Here is a 27830-nt window from a genome sequence, read left to right as displayed (position 1 = left end):
CCACCTCGGAGCCTGGGGCTCACCTGGCCGAGGTTGTCGAAGTTGTACTTGTGTCGGACCCACCGGTAACTGGCTTCGGCACAGTCAGACTTGTTGGTGATGTTCCTGGTGTCCTCACCCTGGCACACGAAGAACTTCCCTTTGAAGAGCTGAGCACACATGGACCCGGAGACAGGGAGACATGAGCTTTGACCGCAGGAAGCCCAGAACTCCCCAGCCCCAGCTCCCTGCAGCCGGCCCGGGGCCTGAGAGCTCCACGCACATCCTGGGTGAGGAGCGGGGGGCTCAGTCCTGGGATCAGTCAAGTTAGGGAACCTCCCCTGCAGACACCCCTTCCTCCGGGTTCCTCGGAGCAGAGCCCCAGTGAGGGGAGGATAGGTCACGGGGCGGGGACAGACAAAGGGTGGATGGAAGGGAACAGTCCTTTGTTCTCTACAAAGGGCTCAGCCATTGGTTTTCCAAGTCGGGTTCCTGGACCACCATCAGCGACATCTGGGAATGTGCTAGAAATACCATCATCGGGCCCACCCCAAACCCACTGAATGAGACAGTCTGGGAGAGGGGCCGGGGGATCTGGTTGAATGGGGGGGAGGGGGCTAAGTGTTTTTACCCCACTCTACAGATGAGGAAAACCAAGGCTCAGAGAAGTCAATTCACTCACTAAGATTGAGTAACTAGTAGAAAGCAGACAGGGGCTGGACCTCAGGTCTGGGTGACTGAAAAGCTCACTTTCACTCCAGCACAGACCCGCAGTGACTGTGACTGGGGGAGGGGTTTGAGGAACCAAAGGCCCAGGGGCCATGGGCAGCTGTTCTGGACAGACCTGAAGCCACTGCAAGAGCCCTGGCCTGGGCTCCACAATGGTTTCCTCTCCTCATCCAAGCAGGCTGGGAAGAGAGGGAAGGGAAGGGGCACTGGGCGTGTAGGGAAACACCACACAGCCTTGGCAACGGCACCCCAGCTGGGTCCCTGGGGCTAGAGAATTCCAGGAAAGCAGGGATGGCCCCCATCCGCTCCCCAGAGCAGAGTGGACATCCCAGGAAGTCAAAGGAAAGGAGGGGGACAGGGGTAGCCACCCAGGAGCTCCCCTGCTGCCCCAATAGCCAGCTGTCTACCCTGCAGCTGCAGCAGCTGGAGCCAGGGGCTCGGGAAGACGGGTGGAGGGGCTCTCAGAGGCGCCTGCCGAATCCTGCAGGCAATAGCTCCCGCTCTTTTTCCTCCAAAGCCAAGTTCCCTCCCTGGGCCAGAGGCCAAGTTTCCCCTGCAGCCCCCACTTCCTGCCTCGTCTGGGGTCTGCACCCCCGGCCTGCCAGCACGCCGCTAACCTGGCCCAGCTGTCTGGGCCCTGGATCCCCGGGCCTGGCCTGCAGCCCGCCCCACTCAAGCAGGGGAGGCTGGGAGGGGATCCCGGAGCAGACTGTGGGCCGGTGCCAGCGTCTGTGCTCCAGAGTGCGGTGCATCGAGGGGTTGGAACAGCAGCCTGCAGCTGTCACAGGTCAGAAGCCTCTCTGAGGCCCTTGTCTCCTTAGGGGCCCTCTTCCAGGCTTCCAGTTTTCTGAAAAGTACCCAGGAAGCAAAGAGGCCAAGGCCCTAGGCCTCGAGGGAAGTGTCCCTGTTTATCCCTTTCTGGAATAAAGGTGGCAGCAGATCAGGCGTCACTGTCTGAAGACAAAAAGGAAAGCAACTCCTCGGGCTTTCGCTGACAGCTAGCCCCCAGACTCATACAAACCTGCACCCCCAGGATGCCAAAAATGATGAAGAAGGCACAACAGATGACCACGATGTTGCCGATGGGCTTTAGTGAAGACATCAGCGTTTCTACCACCAGCTTCAGGCCCTGTGCCCGACTGATTACCCTAGGCAGGGAAAGGAGAAAGAGGGGTTCCCACCACTCCATACCCTCTGTCCCATGCCCTGCTGCTCTGCTTCCCAGTCTTGGCTCAGTGGTCCCCTGGGCTCCGATTGAGGGAAGAGGCTGGAGTTCTGGGCTGAGCAGGGAGGACTGTGCAGAGCAGTCCTCTTTTTTCTGGGACCCCTGCTGTCAGGGTTCCCCTCCCCCATCTCTCCAAATAAGAAGCACACTCCCCCTACCCCCACCCCCATCCTCAGGATGTCAAAGGATTACCTGGCGGAGCTAGGAAGGGGCTCAGCTCCAGAAAGGGGTTCCCCAGGGACACCGTGTGGTGTGAGGACAGGGACATACACTTGCAGGGAGCATGTAGGGGGCAGGCAGGGCGGGGAAAGGGGCGTGGATTGTCACAGCAAGGGACGAATCACTAGTGTCTTCATCTGTCCCCACCCTCTGGCAGTTCTGACTCTGGGAAGGGGATGGGAGGTGATTGCCTCACAGGGGAATGTTTCCTGAGAGGGTGGGTCCCCTGCTAGATCTGGTGGGTGGCCCCTGGGAGGGGCATAAAGGTGGGGAGAGTAGAGAAAGGAGTCTAGGAGTCTGTCACTTCACCAGGGAGGGCAGAGAGTCACCCCTGAGGGTGCCACCCAAGGCAGCGAGGCCCTGCCTGGGGCCCCTCGTCTTGTGCCCAGCCCAAGCCCAGGGCCACAGCAGCCCTGAGCAGAACATCACATGGCGAGTGTCTTGGAGGGAGGGTGCCCCAGGACAGAAACTCCTCAGCCCCCAGCTGCAGCCAAACGACAACAGAGTTCCCTGTGGGGGTCACAAGCAGGAAGCAGGGGCAGGTGGGGCTCTTGCTCCGCTGTTGGGGAGCTGGTTGTGGAGGACGTCCTTGAGGAGGACACCTGGCAGGGGCTCACCTGAGTGGGCGCAGGGTCCGCAGCAGCCGCAGCACCCTCAGCATGCCGAGGATCTTGGTGCCGCTGTCAGAGACCATGGACACCAGGATATCGATGATGGAGATGAGCACCAGCAGTCCGTCCAGCACATTCCAGCTGCTGCGCAGGTATGCCTGCTCCCCGAAGCACCAGCCCAGCGCCACCACCTGGGGACACCTGCCAGTCACTGTCACTGCTGCCTCCCCGCAGAATGCAGCCCTGTGCTCCACTCTCGGCCCATCCTCTCCACCCCCACCAGAAACCAGTTCGCCACAAACCAACACGACTGCCCCCCATCACCTTCACAGTCATCTCTGCCAGGAAGACTGCGGTGAAGACGTAATTGGAGAGGGTCAGGAAGATGCGTTCCTGCAAGAGAGAGCAGGCAGGTGTTGCCCATCAGCACCCCCTCCTTGGGCCAGGTCTGCTCTGCATACAGAAGCCAGGGGCTGCTTTCAACGTTTGACTCAGAACAGCAACCCCTCCCCTCCCCAACAAGGCAGACAGTGCCCTCCCCCAACCACACACACACGCACACTCCAGGCCCCCAACTCACTGGCTCCTGGCCCTGAATAGAGCTGCTGGCTTCCCCAGAGCGGCCTGGAGGGGATGTGATCCCACCACAGTGCTTCAACCCTGCCCCTTATCCCCAGCCCTATCCTGATTTTGTCTTTCTTAAAACTGGGGCACGATTTAACTTGATCTCTTATGCCCCCCGCGTTCTACTCTCCTCCCTGCTCCACGGACTTGGTCTCCTGCTGTGTGCCCCAGAAATGGAGCCACAGAGAAATCTGGGGGCCTGAGGACAGGCTGTGTACCCGCAGGGGCAGCACTTATGCTGGGCATAGGCTGGGGCCAGCCCCCCGCTGACGTCTGTGGGCTGATCCCATTGCTGGGTGGCCCAGAGAGGGGTGCGGAGAGCTGGAGAGGTACAGTGAGAACAGAGTGTCGGAGAGTGAGCCACGGAGAGCAGGGAGAGAGAAGCAGGCACATGACAGCTAGAGATGGAGCAGCTGAGCGGGGAGACCTGGTCACAGCGGCAGAGAGCTCTGCAGCAAGGCCTGGGGCGGGAGGCACACGGGGCCCTTTGGACCAGCTGCCCTTGTTCTGCCTCTCACGGGCCCAGGGGGGGGTCCCCAGTGCTGTGCTCCCTCATCCACCTCTTCCTGGGCTGGCCCCTACACCCCTCAGGGCTCCCTCCATCCCCACCCTGGCCGGGCTAGAACTCACCCTGATGGAAACCAGAAGCCCTAGCAGCATTGAAATCTGAACAATGATGTGGAGGCAGTGAGGTGGGGGGCACGAGGGGCCACCTCCAAACAAGCGGCGCAAGATGCCATAAGAGGCAACAAAGCCCCCCCACCCCCACCTTCTTGGACCAGAATCATCGCCAGGGGGAGGAGCTGTGATGCCAGGCTGGGGGAGATAGCTCCCAGAGCAGCTGGGCTCGTCCCAAAGAGGCTAGTCCCCAGGATGGTGTCCAGACACTTGGGCCTCTGGCCTCTGGTTCTGAGAAGAACTGACAGGTTCACAGCCAAGCAGAAGCGACCGATGTCTCCCCTAAAGTCACTGAAAACCTACTGTTTGGGGACCTGGCAGGACCAGAGGGGCCGGGGCAACTTCTCTCTCCCGTTCTGCTGCCCTCTCTCTCCCAGCCCTCTGCCCCCATCATGGGTGGGGTCATGAGTGAACCTGCGACCCTTTGCCAGGAGCAGGGAAAGCAAGATGGCTGCACCCAGCCAGGGCCAGTCTTGCTGTTCACACCATCCAACACTCGCCGACTCACATAAGAAGCTCACAATCACACGGCAATGGCTCCTGAGAACACGCCATCTGCATACAGCTGGGTGTGACGGAGCTCACTTTCACCCAGGTAAGGAGCAGAGGCCACTCCCCTGGCTAGACTGGTGTATCATAGAAAGGAGACTGAGCCAGGAGAGGGACACAAGAGGTGTCTCGGGGTGCCAGTTCCAAGGGTGGGAATCAGGGGGACCTGCGGCAGAGCCCTGGCTCCCTCCTGCTGTGTCTTCTGGGCCTCCTTGTCCACCCTGCTCGCTAACCCCGGAGGGGCCTGGCTCCAAACAGGCACTGGACAGCCACCGTGGGCTGTCCCAGGGACTCACAGCGCTGTGCGGGTCAATCTTGGGGCGCTCCATGGCGATGGTGATGCAGTTGAGGAAGATGATGACAAGGACCACGTGGTCGAACATCTTGTGCGTAATGATCCGGTGACATAGGAGGCGGAACCTGCTCCAGGACAGAGGCCAAGGCTGAGTGGGAGGCCAGGCAGGGTAGCGGTGAGGGGCATCTCCCGAGGTCCCTGCCCCTCCTACCCTCCCCCCCCACCAGCCCAAGGCCGCTCTCTCACACACTCCCATGTCTGGGGACACTTCTAGCATTGCTGGGATGATGTTGCGGGATAATTTCCCACGAAGAAGAGAGGTCGGGGGACAGGTCAGAGGCTCCCTGCTTACCGTGACTGAGGAGGGAAGATGTAGGCGGACCAAGAGTCTCGCTCCCGGCAGCAGGCAGGCAGCTGGGCTCGGATCCAAGCCCTCAGCCGTTCCCCTTTGCTCTGCAGACAGATCACGGGGAGTGTAAGCTGGGCCAGGCCCCCAATCCCCAGCCCCTCACTCTTTCACAGCAACACCAGGGGTCCCACTCCCGTCTACCTTCTCCCATCCCTCTGCCTCTTCCTGTGTCCCTAAAGCCACCTCCCCATCTCCCTCAAAGCCCCCTCTTGTCCCCTGAGCATCCCTCTCATTCTTCATCTCCCCCCTCCTCCCTTGCACTCCCTTCCCCCTCCCTCACCCAAGCTCTCCACTCTTCCCATTTCCATCTCCAGCCCAGCCCCCACCTGCCCTCCCTGCTGGGCTAGAAGCTACATCAATAATCCAACGTGGCAGCCAGCACAGCTGTCTGTTGAAAGGCACACCTGGGATGAGGAGACACAGGCCCCTCCTCCTCATGTGCTAACCATTAACTGGGAGGTCCTGGATCCCTGTGACCCACCCCAGGGTTAAAGGTGGCGGCTGGTGGTTGGGGCTGGGGGAATGGGAAAGATGGGTGTGCAGTGGAGGCTGTGAAGAGGTCCAGATGAGAGAGGGGGACAGGAAAGGGCATCAGTTTGGAGAGATGAGTGATGGGTCTTTCTGAGTCACAGGGGGAGGGCCATGAAAGATTCATACACATCTGCCCAAAACCATTCATATCCACCAAGGGCCTCAGAGCCACAGCCCCAGGCGTGATGAGGATCTGGGACTCAGCAGGGCCAGTAAAGGGAAGAAAGTGGGTAATCGAAGCTCAGCCTCCAGGGTCGGCACCCCTGATACCCTTTGGGTGTGATGGTGACTTCCTGAATGCCATCGAGCTCAGAGGGGGTGCCTACCCCTGCACCAGGCCACGCAGAGCTCCCCTCACTCAAGGCTGGGGGTGAGGGGGTCACTGTGTCCACAGGGGCCTCACCAGGTTGCCCTCGTCATCGCCATCGTCCCCATCCAGCGGGGGGTCGTCAGGCAGTGGGGCCCCAGCCAGGCGCCCCGAGGCTGATTTGCCATTGCAGCCCTGGTGCTCAGAGGCTGAGCTGCGGCCGCTGGCTGTGCGGTGCAGCCCGGGCACTTGCAGCGTGTCTGGCAGGTCGAAGGAGCTCTTAGCTTCCCGCTCCAGGGAGCCCCTGTGGCAACGGCCGCTGCTGGCTGGGCTGGCCCCCTCCTCCTCAGAGCTCTCCTCCTCATCCTGGCTCTCCCGGCCCTCGCCGGACAGCAAGGACCTCCGCTCCCCACTCAGGCTCCTTCGCTTCAGGCTCGGGGCGCGGCCCAGACTGTTTCGGCTGGAGCGCCTGCTGGTCCAGCTGCTTGCTGCACTCCAGGGGCTGTGCGGAGAGCTACGGGCACTCGGCTGGGGGATGAACAGAGGAGAGCGTGCCCTCAGCCAGAACCACATGGCCCTGCCTCCCCCACAGCCACCCCATGTCCTGGAGCCTCCCCAGCATCATGCCAAGGGTAGAGGCATGATAAGCAGGAGCCTGGTACCAGGTGCCTAGATTCAGGTCCCAGCTTACTCTGACCTGCTGTGTGACCTTGGCCAAGTTACTGAACCGCTCTGTACCTCAGTTCCTTGTCTATAAAATAGATATGGCACTAGCACGGATTCCTCATTTTACTTGGTGAGAAGACAGGTCTTACCACCAGCTGGTGGCAGTATAAAATAATGGCCAGAGCAGGGGCCCTGACGCCAGCCTCTTGAATTAAGATGCTGGCTTTGTCACCTACTTGCTTTGGAGCTTCCCGCAAGTCATTAGGGCAACCTGAGAGGCAGGTCTCGAAATGGGGATAGTAACAGTACCTACCTCCTAGGGTTGCCGTGAGGATTAAATGTGTCTAGAACACTCACAAGCAGTGTCTGGATGGCGTCTGGCCCAGAATCAGTGACTGGGTGGGGTTTGCTATTATTATAATCAGGTATTAAGGAGGTAGGGATAACCCCCTCCCCCAACACTTTATAAAGAGGCTCAGAGGTTGAGTCTCCCTCGGTTAGGGAACAGAGGCTGCAGGATTAGGACCCAGGCCATGGCTCCTCCACACGCCTGCATCATCAGGCCTGAATGATCTCCCAGGGCTTGTACAGCCCACAACTCTGCCTGCCCACTTCCATCCTCTCCTCCCTCACGACGTCCTCACATCTCCCGCCACTGGGCACCCCTACCGGTGACTTCATCTCGTGAGCTGCCCCGGGCTCCGCCGACCCGCTGCTGCTGGTGCGTCGGGAGGCAGGGCCCAGCGCCTCAGCCAGGCCAGTGCTGGAGCTCTTGGGCAGCGACATGGGCGTGGCGGCCGTGTGGATGATGAGAGGCGGCAACAGGCTCCTCCGAAGCTCTGGGTGCTCTCCCAGGGACACCACTGCAGGGGAGAGGTAGGGAGACCCTGAGCCCACTCAAGGCTGCACCCCCAGGGCCAGGGGCTGCACTCCCAAGAGAGATACTCACAGGCCAAGCGCTTCTTCCGGTCCTCATCGCCATCCAGGCTGGGTGAGAAGAAATCAGGCTCCGACTCGGACTTGGTAGCATCTCCCTAGGGTAGGGGAGCAGAGGGCCGTTAGGGGCCTGGTCGGGCAGGGGTCGGGCAGGATGGACAGAAGTCTCCCGGTCTTCACACACACACACTACACAGAGGCCACAGGAACCAGCAACCACGGCACGAGACATGCACCGGCGTAAACCAGACCACCCAGGCTTGGGGCCCAGGGCTCCCCAGGGTCCCCAACACCCCTGCCTCCCACCCACCACACATCAGAGAAGACCACGGTTAACCCCAGAGCCCACAGCACAACCAGCCTGGCTGGCCTGGCTCCAGGAATCAGCGAGGGGAGAGAGGATAGCTGGGTGGGTGGGTGGCATGGGCCAGAGGGAGCCGGGGACCCGAGTGAAGTGGACCATTTTCACTAGCATCTCAGTTCCAAAGGCCACTTGTGCCCTTTGCTTTTCCTCCACGGCTGCCCTCCCCGAGCCTCAGACCTGAAGACCCCAAAAGGAAATGGAAAGACCCCAGACAGAGCAGCTGGGCCCCAGGAGGCCACTTCGGTCCCTTTGCTCCTCCCTCCATCCTGCCCAAGCTCCCGCCCCGCCCCTGGCCCCATTTTTACCCCTTTCCCTGTCTCTGGGACAGTTTTTTCTTCCTTCTTAGCAGGTCAGTAGGTTCCCCAGTAATTACACACTTCTCCTTAAGAAGTTATTAAAAAATACTTGATTGCTACTTTCGATCAGGACATAAATATTGCGTAATTGGCATCTCAGGGGATCATTTTCATTAACTTAGTTTACGTCCCTAACGAGGCCTTTAATTATCAAGTGGGATCTCCAGGGGGCTGCTCGGGATGTGCAGCACCGTGGGGTCCTGCGGGAACTTCGACTTCGCCCTGAATCCGGTGCCAGTGCAGGAAACAGCAGGGCCCGGGCTTGGTGGGGGGCTGGCCAGAGGAGGAGTGTGCCCCCATACTCCTGGCCAAGGGGCCAGACGCTGGGAAGGGGGTTGAAAATTCTGGCACATTCCGGCAAGAGCCATCCCTACCCTCACATCCTCCCCAAGACTTGTCCTGAGCTGAGGCAGCTCGTGGCGTCTCCAACAGGGGCTCAGGGCAAGGGGAAAGGGAGAGAGATGGGGAGCTCGGTCTGGGACACAGATCGGACTCCGGTGAGGCCTGGCAGCTGGGACTCCCCGGCGGCCCTCTGCACAGGTGCGCGCATGCGCGCGGCGTGCCCCACACGTGCACACAGAGGATTCTAAGTCCCTTCCTTCTCCCTCCATCCACCGGGCTGTCGGGGACGCCACATGCCCTTGGCGGGTTGATGGGGGCAGAGGCAAGGAGGCTCTTCTCCTCGATGTCCTCAAGGGGGAAGGGACTTAAAATCGAAGCCAGTCTCACGACACCAATGACCACCACGGCGACCACAGGTTGCACAGGAGCCGAGCGTGAACACGAGCACAGAGACACGGAGGTAGAGTGGAGGGGGCACGGGGCACGGGGCGGGGACATGCCGACTCAGGATAGCGTACCTACCCCCTGGGAGTCGACAGGCAGCTGAATACAGCTTAACTGTCCACTCGCATCTTCCCGTTTGCTGATTTCCTACAGGGAGAGGGGGAGGCAGGGGACGGGCGCTGGTCACAGGCGCCCAGGCTTTCAAAGAGCAGCAGTATCCAAAGAGGATGAAGGGGAGAGATGCAAACCCGACAGCAGGGAAACAAGGCGCGGGGCGGGCGGGGGAAGGGAGAGAACGGCCTTCCAGGATTCAACCACAGGCTCTGGCGCCAGAATGAATCTGAAGGGTGAGGAAGGAGGCCATGGGGATGGGGACAAGGGCAGGAAAAGGAGATCAAGCACCGGCAAAACCCTGAGGACAGCCGCCATTCCCCAGGGTGTGCGAGGCACTGCAGAATCGCTTCATTAACACTAGCTTGCTTCCCTGCAAAGTGGGAAGCAGGTACTGCCAGCACGATCTTAGAGGAGGCACCTGAGGTTTGGAGAAGTTGAGAACACTGTGCACGTCACAGGGAGAGTAAGAGGTGCACTGGGGCCTCCGACCTAAGACTCCAGCTCCCCCTTCCGGGCTGTGGGGGGGAGGGGGGCAGGCAGGCTTGCGGAACAGGCAGGGAGTGGGGGGAGGAGGAGTGGATGGAAATCAGAGCCTGGGGAGGGGACCAGGTCAGGACGGAGAACAGGCCTCCTAACTCCCATCCACTCTGCCTGCATTGCCCCCAGTTGGAACGGGTCCCCCCCACTGGGATGGGAGTGACAGGTAACACCGGGATGACAGACAGCCTTGATGTTGTTTAATATCAATTAATGGCCTCACACAGGGCCTGCTGCCTGTTCATTTAATTAAGCGTGTGGATGATAAATATACAGGGATTCAGGGCGCTGCCCCCTACAAGTCAGGAAATCAACAGCCAGCCGGTTCCGTCCTCTGGGCCTCTTCCTACCTCTCGGCAGGGTGGCAAGGGGCCACCCTGGGGACCTGCAGCTGATGACATCTCACAAAATGGAGGTGGCCACTTCCTCCACTGAGTTGGGTGGCTTCATGCCATTACAATGGCAGGGACCAGCCTCCCCCACCAGTTCGAGGGGCCCCCTGAAACTCAGCACAGGAGAGGGCAGGTGCCTCTGGAGGTACCCAGGTCTCTGACACTGAGTGAACACACCCAACCCAGGTGTTGGCTCACCCCATGCAGAACAGTGAGCAGCTGGTCCGGTCCCTCCACAGGCACTCCAGGGCGCTGCCATAGCCACCCCCGCAGAGGGGATGTGGATCCCGAAATCCTCCCTCCATCCCTCCCCGGACGTGAGGTACCGCACCCGGAGTGAGACCCTCCCAGCAGGCACTCATACTCTGAAGGCTGAGGAGGGTGTAGCCCCAGGTCCTGGCTGACCCCTTAGGCTGAGGCAGCCACAGGCCCTCAGCAGGGCCCAAGTGACCAGGCCAGGCCCTGGGGCCAGTTGTTCTCTTCCCACACAGACTTTGCTGCTGCCTAGCAACCAGGCCGGCTCAGTGGCACTCAACAAGGTGCTCACTGAGAAAGGCAGTAGTGGGGAGGGGGCTGCTGTGCTGGACACCCCCGGAACCACCGCCGTGGCCATCAAGCCAGTTGAGGGGAAGGGGATAGGCCCAGGGTGCTTTTCCCTTTCCTCCACAGGGTTCCGCAGAAATTGTTCTGAGGGAATCTAGGCTGTCAGGAGCTGTGGTTTGCGAGGGACTGAAGGACCACGTCCCCACCCTGCTCCTCCTCCCACAGGCCAGGAGCAGTGGCTGAGAGTCGGGGAGAGACCCTGGCTTTTGTGGGAGCACGGTGGTACCCCTTAGCCCTTCAGGCCCCAGGGAACCACCAAATCAGTGTCCTGTTGCAGGGAGACACCAGGGTCCCTCCTTACTGCGAGAGGCCCAGCTGTCACCCAGGCAGGGCTCCACCAGCTGCCCTCCCTGTCACCCAGCAGGAGGAAAGGCAATAATGGGTAACTATGGAATTACGATGGAAGCTGGAGAAGGCCAGTGCCGGACAGATGTCCCCACACCCCACCAGCCTGGCCCTCCGGGAACAGCCCTCCCTCCCAAGGCTGGGAAAGAGGCGGAAAATAGAATTTTGTTTTTCCACCGTGTGCCGAGTATTTATAGACCAGGCCGCAGCGGGAGTTTCCATCCGGGTCACCCGGAGAGAACTGGACCAAGAGCTTCTCCACGTCCAACCTGGAGCGTTTCTAGGTTGGGTCAACCTACCCTGTGCAAGGCACTGGGCTGGGCCTGGGTGGGAAGAGGGACAGAGCTGAGGGAGAGGAGGAAGGCGCAGCCTTTCCGGCAGAGGCTGTGCCCTAGCGTGGCAAGGGCAGGATCAATGTAAATCAATATTAATTGATGATGCTGCCTGTGACGAAGGTGATGGAGCCTGGGCTGGAAATAGGACGCTCATCTCTGTCATGCCTGCAGCTAATTGGGCTCATTTCTCACCCTGGGCAGCTCAGCCCTGCCCGGGCCCTGCCGGCATCTTCATCATCCAGACCAGAGCTCAGATGACTTGCACACAACCCCACCCACCCTTTAGCTCCGATGGGTCCCCCAAGACGTCCCCGAGAGCGCCTGTACTCAGGCATCCATCTGCACTGTGTGCCAACCCTTGTCCAGCTTTCTGCGGAAAGGTCTAGCTGACTTTGAAGGGGAAGCCCACTCAGCAGCTGACCTGGGGACCCAAGGATCCCCACAATCACCCTGTCTCCCCTAGTGCCAAGGGGCTTCCTGGGACCCAGAGTGTCCCACCCTTAGTCACCTAATCTGAAGGGCACCTGAGGCAGGACCTGCCAGGCCACCCCAGCTGAAGCTGGGCAGTCAACTCCTCCTGGAAGCGAACGGTTTCGGGCAGGGAATTACCTCCGCCTGAAAGCCCTCCACCAAGATGGCGACAAGCAGGTTGAAGAGCACGTAGTTGCCAAAGGTCATGAGGGCGATGAAGTACAGGGCGGCCCAGGACGACGTGGAGGCCATGCCGTTGTAGAGCACCTTGTTCCAGTCCTCCTGGGTCAGGATCTGCCGGCAGAGGGTGTATGTCAGGGCCTTTTCCAGGCTCACCTCACCACCCCTGCCCATCTTGTCCTAGGTCCCTCGCACCTGAAAGACGGTGACAATGGCCCAGAGCAGGGAGTCAAAATTCTTCCGGTCCGGTAGTGTGTCCCCGTCCCGCTCGGATGCAAACTTGCAGCCGAAGAGATGCATGCCCAGGATGCTGAAGACACAGGAGTCACATGCCAGGCTCAAGCCCCAGCAAGCCTGCCCCGCAGGCCCTTCCCCCGGTGGGTGCCCCCCCCCTCACCTGAAGATGAAGATGAAGAGCATGAGCAGCATGCAGAAGGTGGCCACGTTGTCCATGGTCTTCATGAGCACCACGAGCTGCCGCTGCAGCGCCGGCAGGAAGCGCACCAGCTTCAGCACCCGCATCAGGCGGAAGGTCCGCAGCACCGACAGGCCGCCCCCCTGCTGGCCCACGATCTCCCACACGCTGCAAGGCGGGCAGGAAACCTGAGCCTGCTGCACGCCCACCCCCACCTGCCCCTCCCTTGACCAGGGGCCAGCAGCACCTGGGCCCTGGACTGGTCAGCGTAGCCTGCGAGAGTGGGGCACAGCCAGGCCCTCGAGCCTCCGAGATGGCAGAGAGCTGGGTGACAGCTCCAGCCCTCTCCACCCTCCCGGCCAGGCCACGGAACACACGTCCTGGCAGAGCACTGCCCTCTCCTGCCATCGGCCAATGCAACAGCATTAAGTTATGGAATATTTGCTTTGTTCTCTTCTAATGAAATCTAGAGCCAATTCCAAAAAGCAATAAAGCAGTTCTCCTGGCCCTAGGCCTGTAGGGACAGAGCCCTTTCCCAAGGTCTTGGAAAAGCAAGCTGCCGGCCTCTGAGATGGTTTCCAAGCACCGTGCAAGCAGGGATCACTGGCTGGGCCTCACACCTCCTTCAACTCCTCTCCAAAGCCAGCTCCCCAGTCCTCACCCACCCCAAACCTGTGTGGGGCCAAGGACAAGAAGTAGAAGTGGGGAGAGGAGACTGCAGAGGGGCTCGGCCAAAGGAGAAGTGAGGCCCGGCTCCTCCTGAGCAGGGTAGGGCTGAGGGGCAGGGTGGACGGAGCATGGCGGGCAGAGAGTTCCCGCCTGAGGGAGTGGTGGGGCCTTGGGTCAGCGGGGCCTGACTCCAGACCCCTTCACCCAGAGGAACGGGCCGCGTGGCTCCTCACCCCGAGCCACCCTGTGGGCGTTCCCTATTCCAGCGGCAGTGGAGGGGCAGTCGCACCTGATGACAACGATGACTCCGTCGAAGATGTTGTAGGGGTTCTTGATGTAGCCAAAGGGACCGTACACAAGCAGCTTCAGTAGCATCTCCAGGGCAAAGAGGCTGGTGAAGACGATGTTGCTGATTTCCAGGGCGTTGGTCAGCTCCTCGGGCTGGAGGGAAGGGCAGGGCAGGGCAGGGCAGGGCAGGCGTGAAGCAGCCATGGCTTGTCCTCAAGCCCCTCATCCCCATCCTCCCAAACACAGGACCACTGGGAGAGAAGGAGCAGGAACAGCAAGCGGGGGGAGGAGGCCAGGGTGGTTCTTGGTGCTCAGGCTTATGGGGAGGACCCTCCCCCCAAGGGTTCGTGAGGAATGCACTGAGGGGCAGCTGTCACAGGAAACCCTCCCCTCCCAGCTCTGGATCTCAGATCCTGGGGCCTGCCCTGTGGGTCCTGCCCACCTCCTCCTGGGAGCTCTGAGACCCAGCTGGTCCTGTGCTGCCAGGTCAGCTCAACGGGCCCAGGTCACCAGAAGGCCACCAAGGCCTCATACACATACCAGTCACACAGCCACATGCAAAGCCACACGTGCTCTACAATTACCTTCTCTTGGACAACTGTCGGCTACCCTGCTTTCTTCCAGACACATGCACAAACATGCATACACACATGCACACAAACACACAGGTACCCACACGTGCATGGACACACGAACATTCTGATGCACAGGAGGGAACCCCCGAGAAGGGTTGTCACAGATAAGGAGGCTCTTGGAGCTGCTACCTGAGACTAGGACACCTGGGTTAATCCTCAGCCTATCCTATCACCGCACTGTGGGGCCTTCAGCAAGATTCTCAACCTCTCTTGCCAAATATAAACCACTGGAGGCAGCCCTGGCTGGTGTGGCTCAGTGCAATGAGTGCTGGCCTGCAAACCGAAAGGTCACCAGTTCGATTCCCAGTCAGGGCACATGCCTGGGTTGCCAGCCAAGTCCCCAGGTGAGGACACGGGAGAGGCAACCGATCAAGATACATTAATGTTTCTCTCTCTCCCTCTCTTCCCCTCTCTCTAAAAATAAATAAATAAACACTGGAGGTAAATTACCTTTTTGCTCCAACCCAGAGTCTGGAATGGAAACCAAGGACACATCCTAAAGAGGTCATTGGAACTAATGACAAACGTTATCTCATCTGCTATTCCGGCTCACTAGTCACCCCCCTCCCTTCCTCTTCTTTTGAAAATGAAATGCTCACTGCCTGCCTAGAAACGAACCAGATATTAAAGGGGCAGCAAAAACTCCCCAGCCACGCTCTCCACCCCCCGGGGGCTCAGCAGCTGGCTGGAAGCAAGTCATACACACAAGACAGCTGAACAACCACAAGAGGCCTTAGATGCTTCAGTGACAAAACAAATGATCCAGGCAGTAAATCCAGGGGCAGAAGGCGAGGGACGAACACACTGGGAAAGCCTAGTCAGCAGGCAGCCCTCGAAATGAACTCCGAAGGGTGAGCAGGGTCTCCCCAGAAAGAGGGCAGGGAAGGCACCACAGCTGGAGCACAGGGAACGAGCCGTTTGCGGGAGAGAGGGAAGACTGTGGCAGGCTGGAGATTCAAGATGGGGGTGACCAGTTCAGCAAAGCCCACTGCCCACCTGGTGGGGGGTTGGACCATTCAAAAGCCCAAAGTCTATGGTAGCTAGAATAACAAATTAACAAATAAATAATCAAGAATAACAAATAAATAACCAAATGAAGCCGTCAGTCCATCAGATAACTCACCCGTTCACCTGGCTGCCTCCTCTAGCTAGCTGCCCAGGTAGGTCACCCAAGCGAGGGGCCAGGCTCCCAGAGGCCCCAGACACCACCAAGTGCATCTCAATGGCCCCGATCGGTATGGGCAGCCTGGGGGACAGGTGGGAAGGATGGGGAGGAAAGGCCCTCTGACTATCAGGTGAGGGCTGTTTGGGGGTCCTCAGACTGGCTGCCCAGAGCCCGCTGCCCAGAGAGTGCACGGCTGTCATCGGGGCAGGTGCGGCAGGGAGCCGGTTGCTCCAGCAGACCTGGAGCGAGTCTGCTCCCCAGACTGTGAGCTGGGGCAGGAGAGGGAACCACGACCTGTTCAGTGAATGGGGCCACAGGGAGACAGGGCCTTTGGTGAGCACGGTACAGGTGGTGGGCAGGGGCCGTTGTCAGGATACATAAAGCCCAGGGCTCAGACCCCTCCTGACGGAGCAGGTCCCCCACTCAGTGGTCCCAAGCCCAGCAGTCTACCAGGATCCCCGTCACTCGGCCACCTATACAGTCGCCCGTCCTGGGACTGGATAAAGACAAGGAGCACAGGCAGATGCGACATTTTGAGGGTTCCCAGGCTCCCGGTGTGTCTCGCCTCATGCCACCCACACAACAGCCATCAATGCTCCTTTTACAGATGAACAAAAGAAGTCCGGAGGACGGTGAATGACTGGTTCGAAGTCGCGGGGCAGGGAGAGCCTGGGAGGGGTCCCATCCCACTTTACTCTGACCCTGATAAATACCAGGCAGGACCCAAATGTGGTAACCTTGACGGGTCTGTGAGTCCAGACACGTGGAGGGACTGAGTACTTACTGTCTCTTCTAAGGTATATAAAATTATTTGTCACAAGAACATAGATGTGTGAGTAAAGGACAAATGATCTGAAAGCATCAGGGAGATACACTATGTATATTATGGCATACACGTGACACCTCCAAAATGCAAACTAAGCAAACATTTTTAAAGGAGCTTTTGTTGTCTTGTATTTACTCAGTCGGGGAGCCTGGAAAGCACAAACACTACCAGGCGTGTGGAGGGAGGGTGTCCTCCTCACTCCCTAAGGTTACCCCTGAGGCAGACACAGTCGACACCCGAGGGCTCACAGACGGGCCCACACACCAACAGAAGGATGGGGCAGGGCCTCCCCAAGCCCTGCAGCACCGGTCCCCCTCAAGGGGGTGGTAGAGAGTCCTGAAGCCTCCGCCTCACCCCTCCAGGCAGCTCTGAGACTGGAGAAGCAAGTGGGGAGGAGGACTGGGCACACTCCCCCTGCCTGCCCTCTCTCTCATCTCCACCCCTTCACTGGGCACACGTAGGGGCAATGCCCTGCCCTCCCAGGGTTTGGGATCCCCTGTGATCCGTGGGAAAAGAGCTCTCCTCCCCCAGACATCCAGGTCTGTACAAGTTACTAAATTGGAGGCTGAGAATGTTCTGCAAATGCAGGACAAGGGCGCAGAGACGCAATCTTAGCAACCCAGGGGCCCCAGGGACCAGATCCCAGCCACTGCAGCTGCAAATGGGTGGGGAGGTAGCACCCTCCATAGGTCCTGCATGGCCAATGCCCTCCTCCCAGAACGTCATTTCCTCCCTGCCTCCTAGACGGCACAGCCTGCTCCGAAAGATGTGGTCATTTGAAGGTCACACCCTTTGCTCACTTAGAAAGGTGCATCTGTGCTTTCCGCTGCATCTTTCCAGGCTGTCACCCCTCCTCCACCCCCACACAGAGCCCGTGCAGTTGCAACCCATCAGGCAGGTACCAGCCTCCCCCCACTGACCCTCACCAGTTGCCAGGAAGTCCTTTCTCCGGTCTAGGCTGTATTCTCCCTCTTATTCAGAGGTGTCAAGGCCTATTGGGGACTTCGGTGAGTTGAAGCCAGGCAGCCTGAACATCTCCCACCCAGATACCTCAGGCACTTCTCCGGGCTGATGCTAATTGTGAACTTCCCATCTCCCAGGTCCCAACCCTTCCCCTCCCTCACCCCGTTGCCTTAGCACAACTGTGGCTCCCACATCAGGACGCCCCTGAAACCCGCACCACCTCCAGCACCTTCGTCAACTAACTCTTAAAGTGCCCAGGGTGTGCACAACACTGGTCCTAAAAAGTAGGGCTGAACCAGAACACAGGAGGCCTGCCAGCTCTGAGAATTCCGACCTGTGGGACCTAGGGCGAGCCCCTTCACCTCTCTGATCCCCACTGACCTCTCCTGTTAAACAGGGCAACACCACCTCGTGCTGAGGCTGCTCTGCAAAGCACAGGAAATCAAGCCTATGAATGCATCCAGCCGAGAGCCACGCTCAGGTGGAGCTGTGGGCACTGACCGGGGAAGAAGGCCTCCCGCACGGCAGGACAGAGTGCCTGCAAGGCTGTAACTGGGCACCATGCAGGGAGGCAAATACCAGGAGTGCCCCAGGAGCTCCCACCCAGTGGAGGTCAGGGGCGTGGGGAGGAGGAGGTGAGGGGAGAGCTCCTAAGGGGAATATCCCTTGCTGGGGGGAGTGTGAGCCAAGGTGTAGAGGAGGGAATGGGCAGGGCATACTGGGGGCCAAGAATCAAGTGGTCTGCCTGGGTCAGGGGTGGAGGGGCTGGGGGGGGAGAAGCCTGCAGGGTCAGCAGGGCCTGGCGGAAGACTCCGCTCCACGACTCAGGCTGGGCTTGCCTCTGCCCACATGCTGCCACTGAGGCTTCTGTGGGTGGGGGTGGGAGGTGGAGAGGAGTTGTGCAAAGCAGTGTGTTAAGGAGATTAATCTGGCTGCAGTGGTGGCAGCGTGTGGACAGCTTGGAGAGATGGAGAGACAGAGACCAATTAGGGGATACTGCAGAGGTCTCTGCAGGAGGCCGGGAGCAGGCCCGACAGACAGTCATGTGCCTATTGCAGGGCAGGCTCGAGGGGGTGGACCAGCCTAGTGAGAGCTGAGCGGGGGCTCGTGTGAGTCACCCCAGTACTGCCAAAGTGCCGCTCCCACCCCCAGCTCCCAGCCCCCTGCTCCACTGACCCTGAAATCTCTGCTCCCCAACTCCAACCCTTCAGTTCACTCTTCTCATGACAGCCCCACCTGCTGCTCCCGCACAGCCGGCCAGAGCAATGGGTAAGGGTCACTGGGCCCCTGGGATTGCCTCCTTCCTCTTCTTCCTCCTCCTTCCAAGGAGGGGTGGGAAGTCAGGGGACACTTGTGTGGCAGGAGGTTTCCAGGAAATGCCATAGGTTTCATCATATAGATCGTGGCCTTGCTGTTTGCCATCCCCCTGAACACTCACCAGCTTGGAACGTTGCCTGCTGCAATGTCATGACGCCCCAGCGCCTCCTAACGAAGGGGGCTGGTGGGGGGACTTTAGCCCTCACCCACAATCTCCCATGGGCTCCTCGAAGCTGCCCCAAGTAAATACACACGCTAAGCAGGCACAGAGCACCTATAGTGCTCTCTCAGCTTGCATACAGCTAACCCAAAGCCCTTTCGACTTAAAATTCTGGAGCTATGGCCCATGTCCCTCACCTGCCGGGACAACCTCACGGTCCAGAGCCCACGGTGGACCATTTAAAGGCTGTGCTCATGCTGCAAACCTTGGAGGGCTTCTGTCCTGCCCGGTCCCAGCCCTGGCAAGTCCCCACCTCCTCTGCCTCTCTGCGGCAGCAGCGGGCGGACTGCTGAGCATTGCTAGAGTCACAGACCTGTGTTGACTGAACAGGGTGATGCCCTGTGGGGGGCTCCACGGCTGCTGTGCACCTTTACTGACCATCCTCTATGGCTGGATGCCCATCTCTCTCCCCCAGGAGCTGCCCCAAGCCCCTCCCTCCCTCTCCTCAGCCCCTGTCCCCACTCCCAGCCAGGCTTCTACCTCCCTCTCTCCCCCATGCGGCTCTGGTCCTGCTCTGGTCCTGCAGCCGACTCCTCTCTCCCCCTCCTGGAAGGGAGCCAGCCACTCCTCCACCTGCACCTCCATCTCACTCCCATCCCCCAGGCTCCCCCGGGCCCCATTCTGTTCCATCATTTATCCCAGGTTCCTGCGCTCCTCCGATCTCCTTTCCCTGCCCGAAAGCAGTAACCATCATGTAAATCCAGGCCCGTTCAGCCCTGGACCTTGGGCCCTACCTCTGCACAGACCCTCTTCCCAGCCCTCCCCGCAGCGGACGCCAGGGCAGCATCAGAACAGCTGCCAACCCTCCTGCCTCGTGGCCAGCCTGCTCTGACTTCCCTGACCCTGTGCTGGTGGCCACCTGCTGCCCTCCTGGGCTGCCCTTCTCTCAGGCCAACATTCCCGAGTGGAACCTGAGCCCACGCCCTCCCCTTGGCTCCCCGCTCCACCATCTCCCCCTCTCCCACACCCCCAGCTGTCACTGGGTGTAGAGGACACTAACCAATCTCCCCCAAGGGCCTGGCTCCTCACCCCGAGAGCCAGTCTGCCTGAGAGCCTTCCCGGGGTGGCCCACAGCCAGCTCAAAGGCAGCACGTCCAAAATAAACCATCTCCCCTCCCCTCCCAAACCTGTCCTTCCCTGACTCTGCGGCTCCCTCACTCTCCAGGATTCTGTCTTGGCACCTGGGAGTTATCTAGGACTCCGGCCTGCCCGCCACCCCTCCAGCAGCAGGTGCCAGCTGCAGACCCTGCCAGCGGGACGGCGGTTCCCCCACCCGCCCCTCTCCCTGCCACCTCCAGACTTGGGGCCCTCACGGTCTCTGATCTGAACGACAGAAATAGCCTCTGGTCCCTCCCCCAATCCAGCCTGCACCTAATGGAATCTCAGGCTTCCTTCAACTCTGCTCAGACACCTCAGGGTGGGGGGTGGGAGGCAACATGACTGTCCTTTCTGAGCACCCTGTGCCACCCTGTGCATTTCCAGGCCAGGCTTCCAGAGTCCCCCCTAACCCTTCCACCTGGGTCTCTAGGCTCCCAGCCCCAGCTGCTGCCAATCCCACTTATCTTTTCAGGCCCATCTCAATAGCCGTGAAGCCCTTCCAAACCCCTCACCTGGGTGTAAGCACAGCTCTCTGTCCCCTGAAGCCTCCCTGAAGCAGAGTGACTCTTCCACCAGAACCTAAGTTTCTGGGTGCTTCTGGCTCTGCCCTCACCTCTGCCATTCTATTATTCTGCTTTAGGGTGCTGTGCACAGGAGGTGCTCCCATGTTTGCTGAATTGGGGGAGCCCAGAGCCAGAGGATGCCTGAAGGAAAGTGAGAACCCCTCCAGTTAGCCATCTCCAAAACAGCACCCTTCTCCTTCCCACCTATGGTGGGTGATCCTTTGAAAGCCTGGGGCCTGGGCAGCTGTAAAAGGATCAGCCCCCCCCAGGTCCTACTTGGACCCCAGCCCCAGCTCCTCAGCTAGGGCTCCTCTGCCTGGAGGCAAAGGACTCCTGGGAGGTCCAAGGAATAGGTTTGGAGTGGAAGGTGTCCATAAAAACTCTCGTTCACTGAGGCCACCGTTGGGGTGTCTAAGCATGCATGTGTTTTCTGGGGAAAGGGTCCCCTTTCAGCAGAACCCAAAAGGAGTCTTCAAACCCTCTCAAAAGTTAAGGCCTACCACCTCTGGACTCACCCCCACCTCCACCCCCAGCTTTCTTCGCCTCGAACAGCCTACCTCGCTCAATTATAAATAGAAACCCTCTCTGGACACGCATCTAGAGTGACAGGACAGGCCTGAGTTGGAGCAATGAGCAGAGTCATCACCAGCCCCGTCCTCTCCTGGCCTAAAAGGCCACCACCATCTCTGGACCCTCTCTCTCTCTCTCAGAAGCCAAGAGACAACTGAGACACATGTCCTTCCCCTTCTTCTGCATGCGCTTATCTGTCTTCTAGAACACGAGGTTAGCCCCCATCCTCAGCAACCCAGAGCCAGGAACGGGACGATTAGGAAGCTCCTGGGTCCCCAAGACCTCCTTGGCACCTCCAGCCTCCTGGAGTGGCCTTGCCCCAGTGCAGACCCAAGCAGAGGCAGGTTCTGAGAGACACCTCTCTCCTGAGCTCCACCCACCTGCTGGATAGGTACAGGATGTCCTGTGCACATCTTGTACGCATTGTCTTCCAGCCCGTCTTCTCCAGCCCCAGTGCACCCACCCCAAGCAGAAATCTGGGTGCCAGTCACACTGCCTCGTCTCCCCAAATACCGAACTGTTGTCAATTCAGCCACCTGCTGATCTCCCGGCCCTCCACTCTCCATCCCCAGGATCAGAGATGAAGGAACAGCCCAGACCACCGCATCGGCCCTCTCGCTGCCCTCCTGTCCCCCCGCCCCTCCCTTCTGTTCCCTGCATGACTTCCACAAACACAAACCTCCGAAAACACTGACCTGCTAAAACCCTCTGCTAGAAACCCATCACCTTCAGGATAAAACCCAAACTCCATTCATGCCTCTCAGGATCTGGCCCTGAGTTTTCTCATCTCTTATCATTTGTCCAGGCCAGCCCCTACCCAGTGCCTGGAACTCCCTATAAACCTCTCCATTTTGGTGCCTGGTGCCCCTGGCCCTCCCCAGCACTGTGCCCTACCCTCCTTCTTCGAACTCCGCTCCAAGGTCATGTCCTGCACGGGGCCCTCCCAGAATCCTTTCCCCAGCCTGAGTCACCGGTTGCACCTCTGTGCATCCCTCTCCAAGCTCGTACTCAACAAGCGAACGTGACTATTTACTTGCTGGTGACCCTTTGAGAGGAAGGAGGAAGTGCCTCAGGCCCTGCAGTATGCTGGAGCTGTCTTGCACCTGCTCGAAGGAACCAGTCACACACATCTCTCCCCAGATCCACACTCAGCAACATCATAGTGGTAGCTTAAAATTAGCCGAGGTGGGAGCATTTACACCATGGTAATTGGCAAATGCTATGAACACCACAAATTAGGATTTCTTTTTCTTTTTCTTTCTTAAAGGCTGGTTGTTAACCATTTATCAGTATGCCACTGCTCGGGCCCAATCCTGGCACACAGGAAATGTGTGTGCAATGGATGGATGGATGGATGGGAAATCCACAGAAGTTCCTTGCTCCACATCCTGCCCCCTAGTGGATGGGGCCCACATATGCTCACCCTCCATCAGATCCTATTCTTGCGCCCTGCTCAGTGTCCTATGTCCCTATCATCCTCACCAGCCCCTCTGACAAACCAGTCCTGCCAGTTCTCCAATCAGCTGGTGGGTTGAGTGGATGGAAAAGAACAGTGTGGACCGCACGGGGCCTCCCTTGGGGGGATGGGTATGACAACATGGCCGCTTCCTCTGCCGAGACGTTGGTAGAGGCGAGCAGGAGGGGCATCACCCTCCCCAGGAGGAAAACTGAACCATGGGTAAGGTAGGTGACCGTGGAGAGGACAGGCATGGGAGGGCAGCAGCACCTGGGAGGGAAGAGAGCTGGCTCCTCCCCCAGGGAAGCCCCAGTAACAGCCTCTCCAGTGCCTCCCAGCCTGATCAATACCGGGATCGATGGACACAATTGCCTCATTAAAGGCTCTGCAGGGAAGCCACGAGCCTCTGTCAGCATCTGCCGCGCTCTCCCTGCTGTCTCCCTCAACTGGCTCCACCATCCTCCTCCTTCCAGCTGAGGGCTCCCTCTGAGCTTGCCTCCCCGTGCCTGCCCTGTCTGCCCTAGTGTGCCGTCCGTATCTGGGCCCTGGTCGGTCTCTGTCTTCGGCTCCCTCTCCACATCTCTGTCTCTGTCATAAGTCTCTGTGCTTCCCTCTGTTTCTGTCTCCTCCCCCTGAATCTCTATCACCTCCTTATCTCGCTGTCCCTTTTGTCTCTGTCTTCCTGGGGTTATATTTGCCCCTCCCCCTCGGGGTTCCAGCTTGCCCTCCGTGGCCCCGGCTGTCCCCCCCTTCACCCTCTCCTCTGCTGTGTTTTCTGTCTAAACCTCTGTCTCTCTCCATCTCCCCCTCTGTGTCTGTCTCTCAGCCCCCGTGTCTCCTCACTCCCCTACTTGCCCCCCTCTGCCCCTCCCAGCAGCCTGCTCAGGCTCCGGGGCCCAGATGGCGGGACGCTCACACCGCAGCGCCTGCAAGTGCAGGACCATAGCTGCTTCTGGGACTTCTCACCACCCCCACGGTCCCCGGGCCTGCTGGGCAGTAGTCAGTCATCTGCCTGGCCTGCTGGGGACTCCCACTCAACCCTGTGGGACTCTCAGAAACCAGGTATTGGAACAAATCCCACCCTGGGGCAGACGCTGTGCCACCACTGAGTGGGGACCCCCTGCCACTGAGGGCCTGGGGGGCCATCCCCTGCTTTCCTCAAAAACTCAGGCAAGGAGATGCTGAGGTAGCCCTGACTGATCACTTCTACTTTCTCACCTAGAGGATGTCCTTCTTGATGTCTAACTGAAAGCCCTCTTGCTGTGGCTTCATCTGCCCTCGGTTTCTGTGACTCAGCTTCTTTCTAGTGTAAAGCCTCCACCAAGAGCATCCGTCTGGGTAGAAACTGATGGGGACACTGGCTCCCCCTAAAAGACACTGAGTGGGTGACCCCGGGCGGGGCAGGCCCTGACAACAGTCAGATCTGGTATGAGGAAGAAGAGGTTGAGGTTCAGGCTCGGGGAGCCAGGGTAAAAGGAGATTAGGGGTTGCTACCCTTTGGGTCCCGGCAGCAGAAAACGCTACCCCCACCAGCCTGGAATAGCAAAGCACCTCTCCCAGGGAGGCTGGCTGAGCGGGCGATCGTCTGCACCCCCACACCCCAGGCGCCCAGACGCAACACGCCCATCACAGTGTTGTACTCCCCACCTGCTGGCACTGCAGCTGGCATCCTTCCTGCCCACCTTCCTGCCTCTCACCTCCACAGGGAGGGAATCCGGCAGAGACGGCTGGCGGGCAGGGCGGGCGCGCTAAGGCAAGAGGAGGGGGTGCCAGCATGGTGTAGTGGTGATGTGGAGGGGCAGGGGGTTGGGCGCACCTGGCTGGACAGGGTAACTGGGGTAAGAGCCGAGTGCTCACAACACTGTGGGCAGAGGTCAGTGAGGGGAGGGAGACGGCTTCCAATCCCCTGAGAAATGAACATCTCGTATCTACCCAGACCCAGCTTGGACCTACGTTCAACCCAGCCTCACCCTTGGTGAGGACCAAGCCTCAACCCAGGCCCCCACTTCCTCCCTCCCTGCGGGTACTGGCAAGCCAGTCCCAGACGCTGCCTCATAGTTACCCTACTCCTTCCCACCGTGCGGGTGCCCCATCCACTCCTCTGGCCCTTACATGCCTCTACCCACAGTCAGGGGAGCTGGGCAAGTGCACAGCTTTGGTGCCACACCAGGGAAGGTCAGGCTCTCAGGACCCAGCTCCCTCCCTGAGCCCCAGGAAGGTGAGAACACTTGCCTGCTGCCCCCTTCCCTTTCCAACAATCAGCCAAGGGGGTGACCTGGAAGGCCACCCTGCAGGGAAGGACTATACTCCAGAAGGAACACAATGGAGGGGGCAGTCAAACTTGGTTGTGGAGTCCCATGGTGCCTACCACCACCCCCGGTCAGTGGGCCCCCCAGGCCACCCCTTTTGTCTTTGCAGAACTCTGAGGGTGAGGGCGGCCTCCCCTCCTGAGCCCAGGTCCCACTGCTGGCCGCTGTCACCCCACAAAACAAGCCTGCTCCCTCTTCCACAAGAGAGCCCTTCAAATATCTGAAGACAGCGCACCAGCCCCTGCTGAGTTTCCTCTTCTTCCAACTAAACATCCTGGTTCTTAGAACAATTCCTCAAATGCAATGGTTTCAAGCCCCCTCGCCATGCTAGGCACTCTCATGCACCCAGCGCTCTGCTCACAGAGGGCTGGCAGCACACAGGCCACGAGCAGAGAGCCTCGGCTGCACCCGGGCACAGCCGCCAGCCCTCCACTATTCACCCCCACCTGCACAGGCCCCTTCTGCCTCTAGTCCATCATGACCCTAATTATGGAATCAAGTGAATGCTGAAGGATCTCCCAACACCTCCCCTTCCCCCCATATCTTCTCCAAAGACCCAAATCTCTTCCAGGGACTTGTCCCTCCAAAGAGGCCTTGCCCACGTCTGATGCAAGTCGCTCATCCACATCCTTCAAAGCCTGACTCCTCTGGGGAGCCTTTCCCAGCAGAGCCTGCGCAGCTCAGGCACTGCCCCTGCCTTGGACGACTTCCACACTCAGAGACGCATGACATTCACTGGTTTGCACCCTCCGAAAGTGCTCACGCGCGCTGTCGCGTCTCCCTCCTGTCCTCTCTGCCATGCAGGCCAGCCGCGTGGAGAGGAAGCCAAAGCCAGGGGGTAGGGCGGGAGGAGGCAGAGGGCCCCAGCCCCGGGGACTGCGCCCTCGCCCTACCTGCTCGTGGTACTCGATGCCCATGCTGAGCGTGTTGACCAGGATGGCGATCATGATCCCCCGACCGAAGTACTTGCTGTCCACAATCTTCCGGAAGGTGTCACAGACCAGCCTCCAGAAGGCCAGCACAGAGTTGGGCTCCACATCCAGCCCCAGACTCCGTCGCCGTTGACTGTGGGGGTCCCGGAGGTCGCCATGCTGGGCATCCTGTGTGAACTCATAAACCGCCTCGCTGTCTGAGTCGGGCATCTCGTGGCCGGCGAGCTCCACCTCCCCTGCCCCAGCCCGGGCACAGTAGGGGCAGCTGTCCGGGCCACAGGCTCCACTGTCTGCCTTCAAGCAAGGGCTGGAGATCTTGCAAGAGCTTTGGCAGGCGCCTGGGACAGGAGGGTAGAAGTTAGAGGCCCCGGGGTTTCTTAGTTGGAGCGGCCCTTCCCTCCGAGGTTGGGTAAAATGAGTGCGGGAACATAGAGTGATTCTAAACGATGGGGGTGCGGGGCACTGAGTGGGGCAGGAGCGCTGAACGCCCTGCAACGCGCAGTTCCAAATGACAGATTGCCCTCTGACACCAAGAGCACCGTACTGACAGCCTCTGCTGTCCTCGGGCCAGGCGGGCAGTCTTGACATCCTCTGAGGTCCTGGGCAGCTTTTATGTCCAGGAGCCTTCAGCAAGGAACCCAGATCACCTCTCTATCCCCGGGAAGCCAGCCCTGCATGGACACTGCTCAAGTAGCACTTTTCAAAGAACCTTTAAGACACACACACATGAGCTCACATACACCCCCAGACACACATACATGTATACAAGGTAGATATTTCATGTAAACGAACACATGTACTGTGTATTACACATATTATTTGCATACCACACATTATGTACAACCAAACACATGTGCACAGACAATCCACATGTACCAGGCACAGGTACGCATGGGCATCACACAGTGCACACGTACCAGGCCTGGGTACACATGGGCATGTGTATATACCAGATAAGAGCCTCACTCCTGTGTGCACACATGGGCCCACAGATGTCAAGCACACATGTGTGCACACACATGAATACCACACACATGCAAGCGCGCGCACACACACCGGACAGCTTCTTGCATGCATGCACACACCCCAGGCTGCGCGTGCTCATGCACAGTGACCCATCCTGAGAGCTCAATGTCCATTTAAATCCAGCTTCAGTCATCAAATATGAGAGCTGAAAGGAGACTCAGAAAGCACCCAGGAAAAGTCAGGTACAAAAACGCACCAAGCTGAGGGGCCCAGCCACTGGCATCCAACTCTGCTCCCCCTTCCAACTGCACACAGGAGGGCGTCCACAGGAACCCAAGGACAGTGACAGTCCCAGCCCTGCCTTTTCTACAGGAGGGAGCTGAAACAAGCCTGCGTGTGTGTGTGCAGCCAGCCCCCATCACATGGCAGGGTAGTGGGAACGCTGGCACCGGAACGATTCGCACTGTGTTCCGTGATAGCACCTTCCGGTCCCAGCCCACGTTCCCACGTAACGTCCCACAAATACACCTTCCCCCACGTGCCAAATCCTTCCTGAAACACAGGCCCTGGGCTGTGACGACAGTGAGTCTGTCTGTAGAAGCAGGTCCGCCCCCCCTGCCTGCCTGGGGACACCCACAGGCAGCGAGGACCTCACTTCCTCTGACAGTGGGTGTTCTACTCCTCTGACTACCAGCCCCCTGAGGGCTTGTGGCACCAGGCCCCACGTCCCTGTGGGGAGGGAAGGAAACTCATGCTCACAAGTCTGCTTAGTGGGAGGCATAGAGCTGGCCTCACACAGCATCTCCCCTCTGAGCCTTGCAGCAAGGGGGTCTCCACAGAGCATGGGTCTCAGAGCCTGATGGGCCCGGATCTACCCCTCGCCCATGGCATGACCTTGGGCAAGTCATACAAGTTCTCTAAGCCTCTGTTTTCTCATCAGAAAAATGGGATCAGTAGTAAGAAGGCCTACAGCCTCAACTGTTTGGAGGAGCCCAAAGGATTCTGCCTGCAAAGCATATGGCAGACACATAGCAACTGGTCAGCAACCGCCAGGTGTCATCGCAAACAGCGCGGAGCAGAGCATGAAGCAGGTGCTTATTACGTTATGGTTATCATTATTATTACAATGTGGGAATTCTAATTCCCATTTTAACAGGTGAGAAAGTTAGGGCTCTAAGAAGCCACGAGACTGCCTGA

The 27830-nt window shown here is 59.2% G+C and overlaps 1 protein-coding gene across 7 annotated transcripts in view; it reads right to left on the bottom strand.

The window, feature by feature from the left end:
- Nucleotides 1-27830, bottom strand: part of CACNA1G (calcium voltage-gated channel subunit alpha1 G) — a 62104-nt gene that overhangs the window by 19312 nt on the left and 14962 nt on the right. For 5 of the 7 annotated variants that reach the window (XM_037056848.1, XM_037056849.1, XM_037056850.1 and 2 more), the window contains exons 9-23: nucleotides 25629-26005; nucleotides 13615-13766; nucleotides 12639-12824; nucleotides 12437-12551; nucleotides 12200-12355; nucleotides 9343-9411; nucleotides 7772-7856; nucleotides 7492-7685; nucleotides 6253-6684; nucleotides 5262-5362; nucleotides 4911-5034; nucleotides 3088-3156; nucleotides 2770-2954; nucleotides 1730-1856; nucleotides 24-149 (exon numbers count right to left, since the gene is read on the bottom strand). In XM_037056848.1, coding sequence (XP_036912743.1) covers nucleotides 24-149; nucleotides 1730-1856; nucleotides 2770-2954; nucleotides 3088-3156; nucleotides 4911-5034; nucleotides 5262-5362; nucleotides 6253-6684; nucleotides 7492-7685; nucleotides 7772-7856; nucleotides 9343-9411; nucleotides 12200-12355; nucleotides 12437-12551; nucleotides 12639-12824; nucleotides 13615-13766; nucleotides 25629-26005 — 2498 coding nt within the window. The remainder of the gene's footprint in view (nucleotides 1-23; nucleotides 150-1729; nucleotides 1857-2769; nucleotides 2955-3087; nucleotides 3157-4910; nucleotides 5035-5261; nucleotides 5363-6252; nucleotides 6685-7491; nucleotides 7686-7771; nucleotides 7857-9342; nucleotides 9412-12199; nucleotides 12356-12436; nucleotides 12552-12638; nucleotides 12825-13614; nucleotides 13767-25628; nucleotides 26006-27830) is intronic. The other 2 variants (XM_037056853.1, XM_037056854.1) reach the window with 1 other exon arrangement.

The sequence above is a fragment of the Sturnira hondurensis genome, unplaced genomic scaffold (genome assembly GCF_014824575.4).
Source record: "Sturnira hondurensis isolate 20B ecotype Veracruz unplaced genomic scaffold, ASM1482457v3 Scaffold0009182, whole genome shotgun sequence".
Taxonomy (NCBI): domain Eukaryota; kingdom Metazoa; phylum Chordata; class Mammalia; order Chiroptera; family Phyllostomidae; genus Sturnira; species Sturnira hondurensis.
This window is presented reverse-complemented; position numbering and strand designations above follow the sequence as displayed.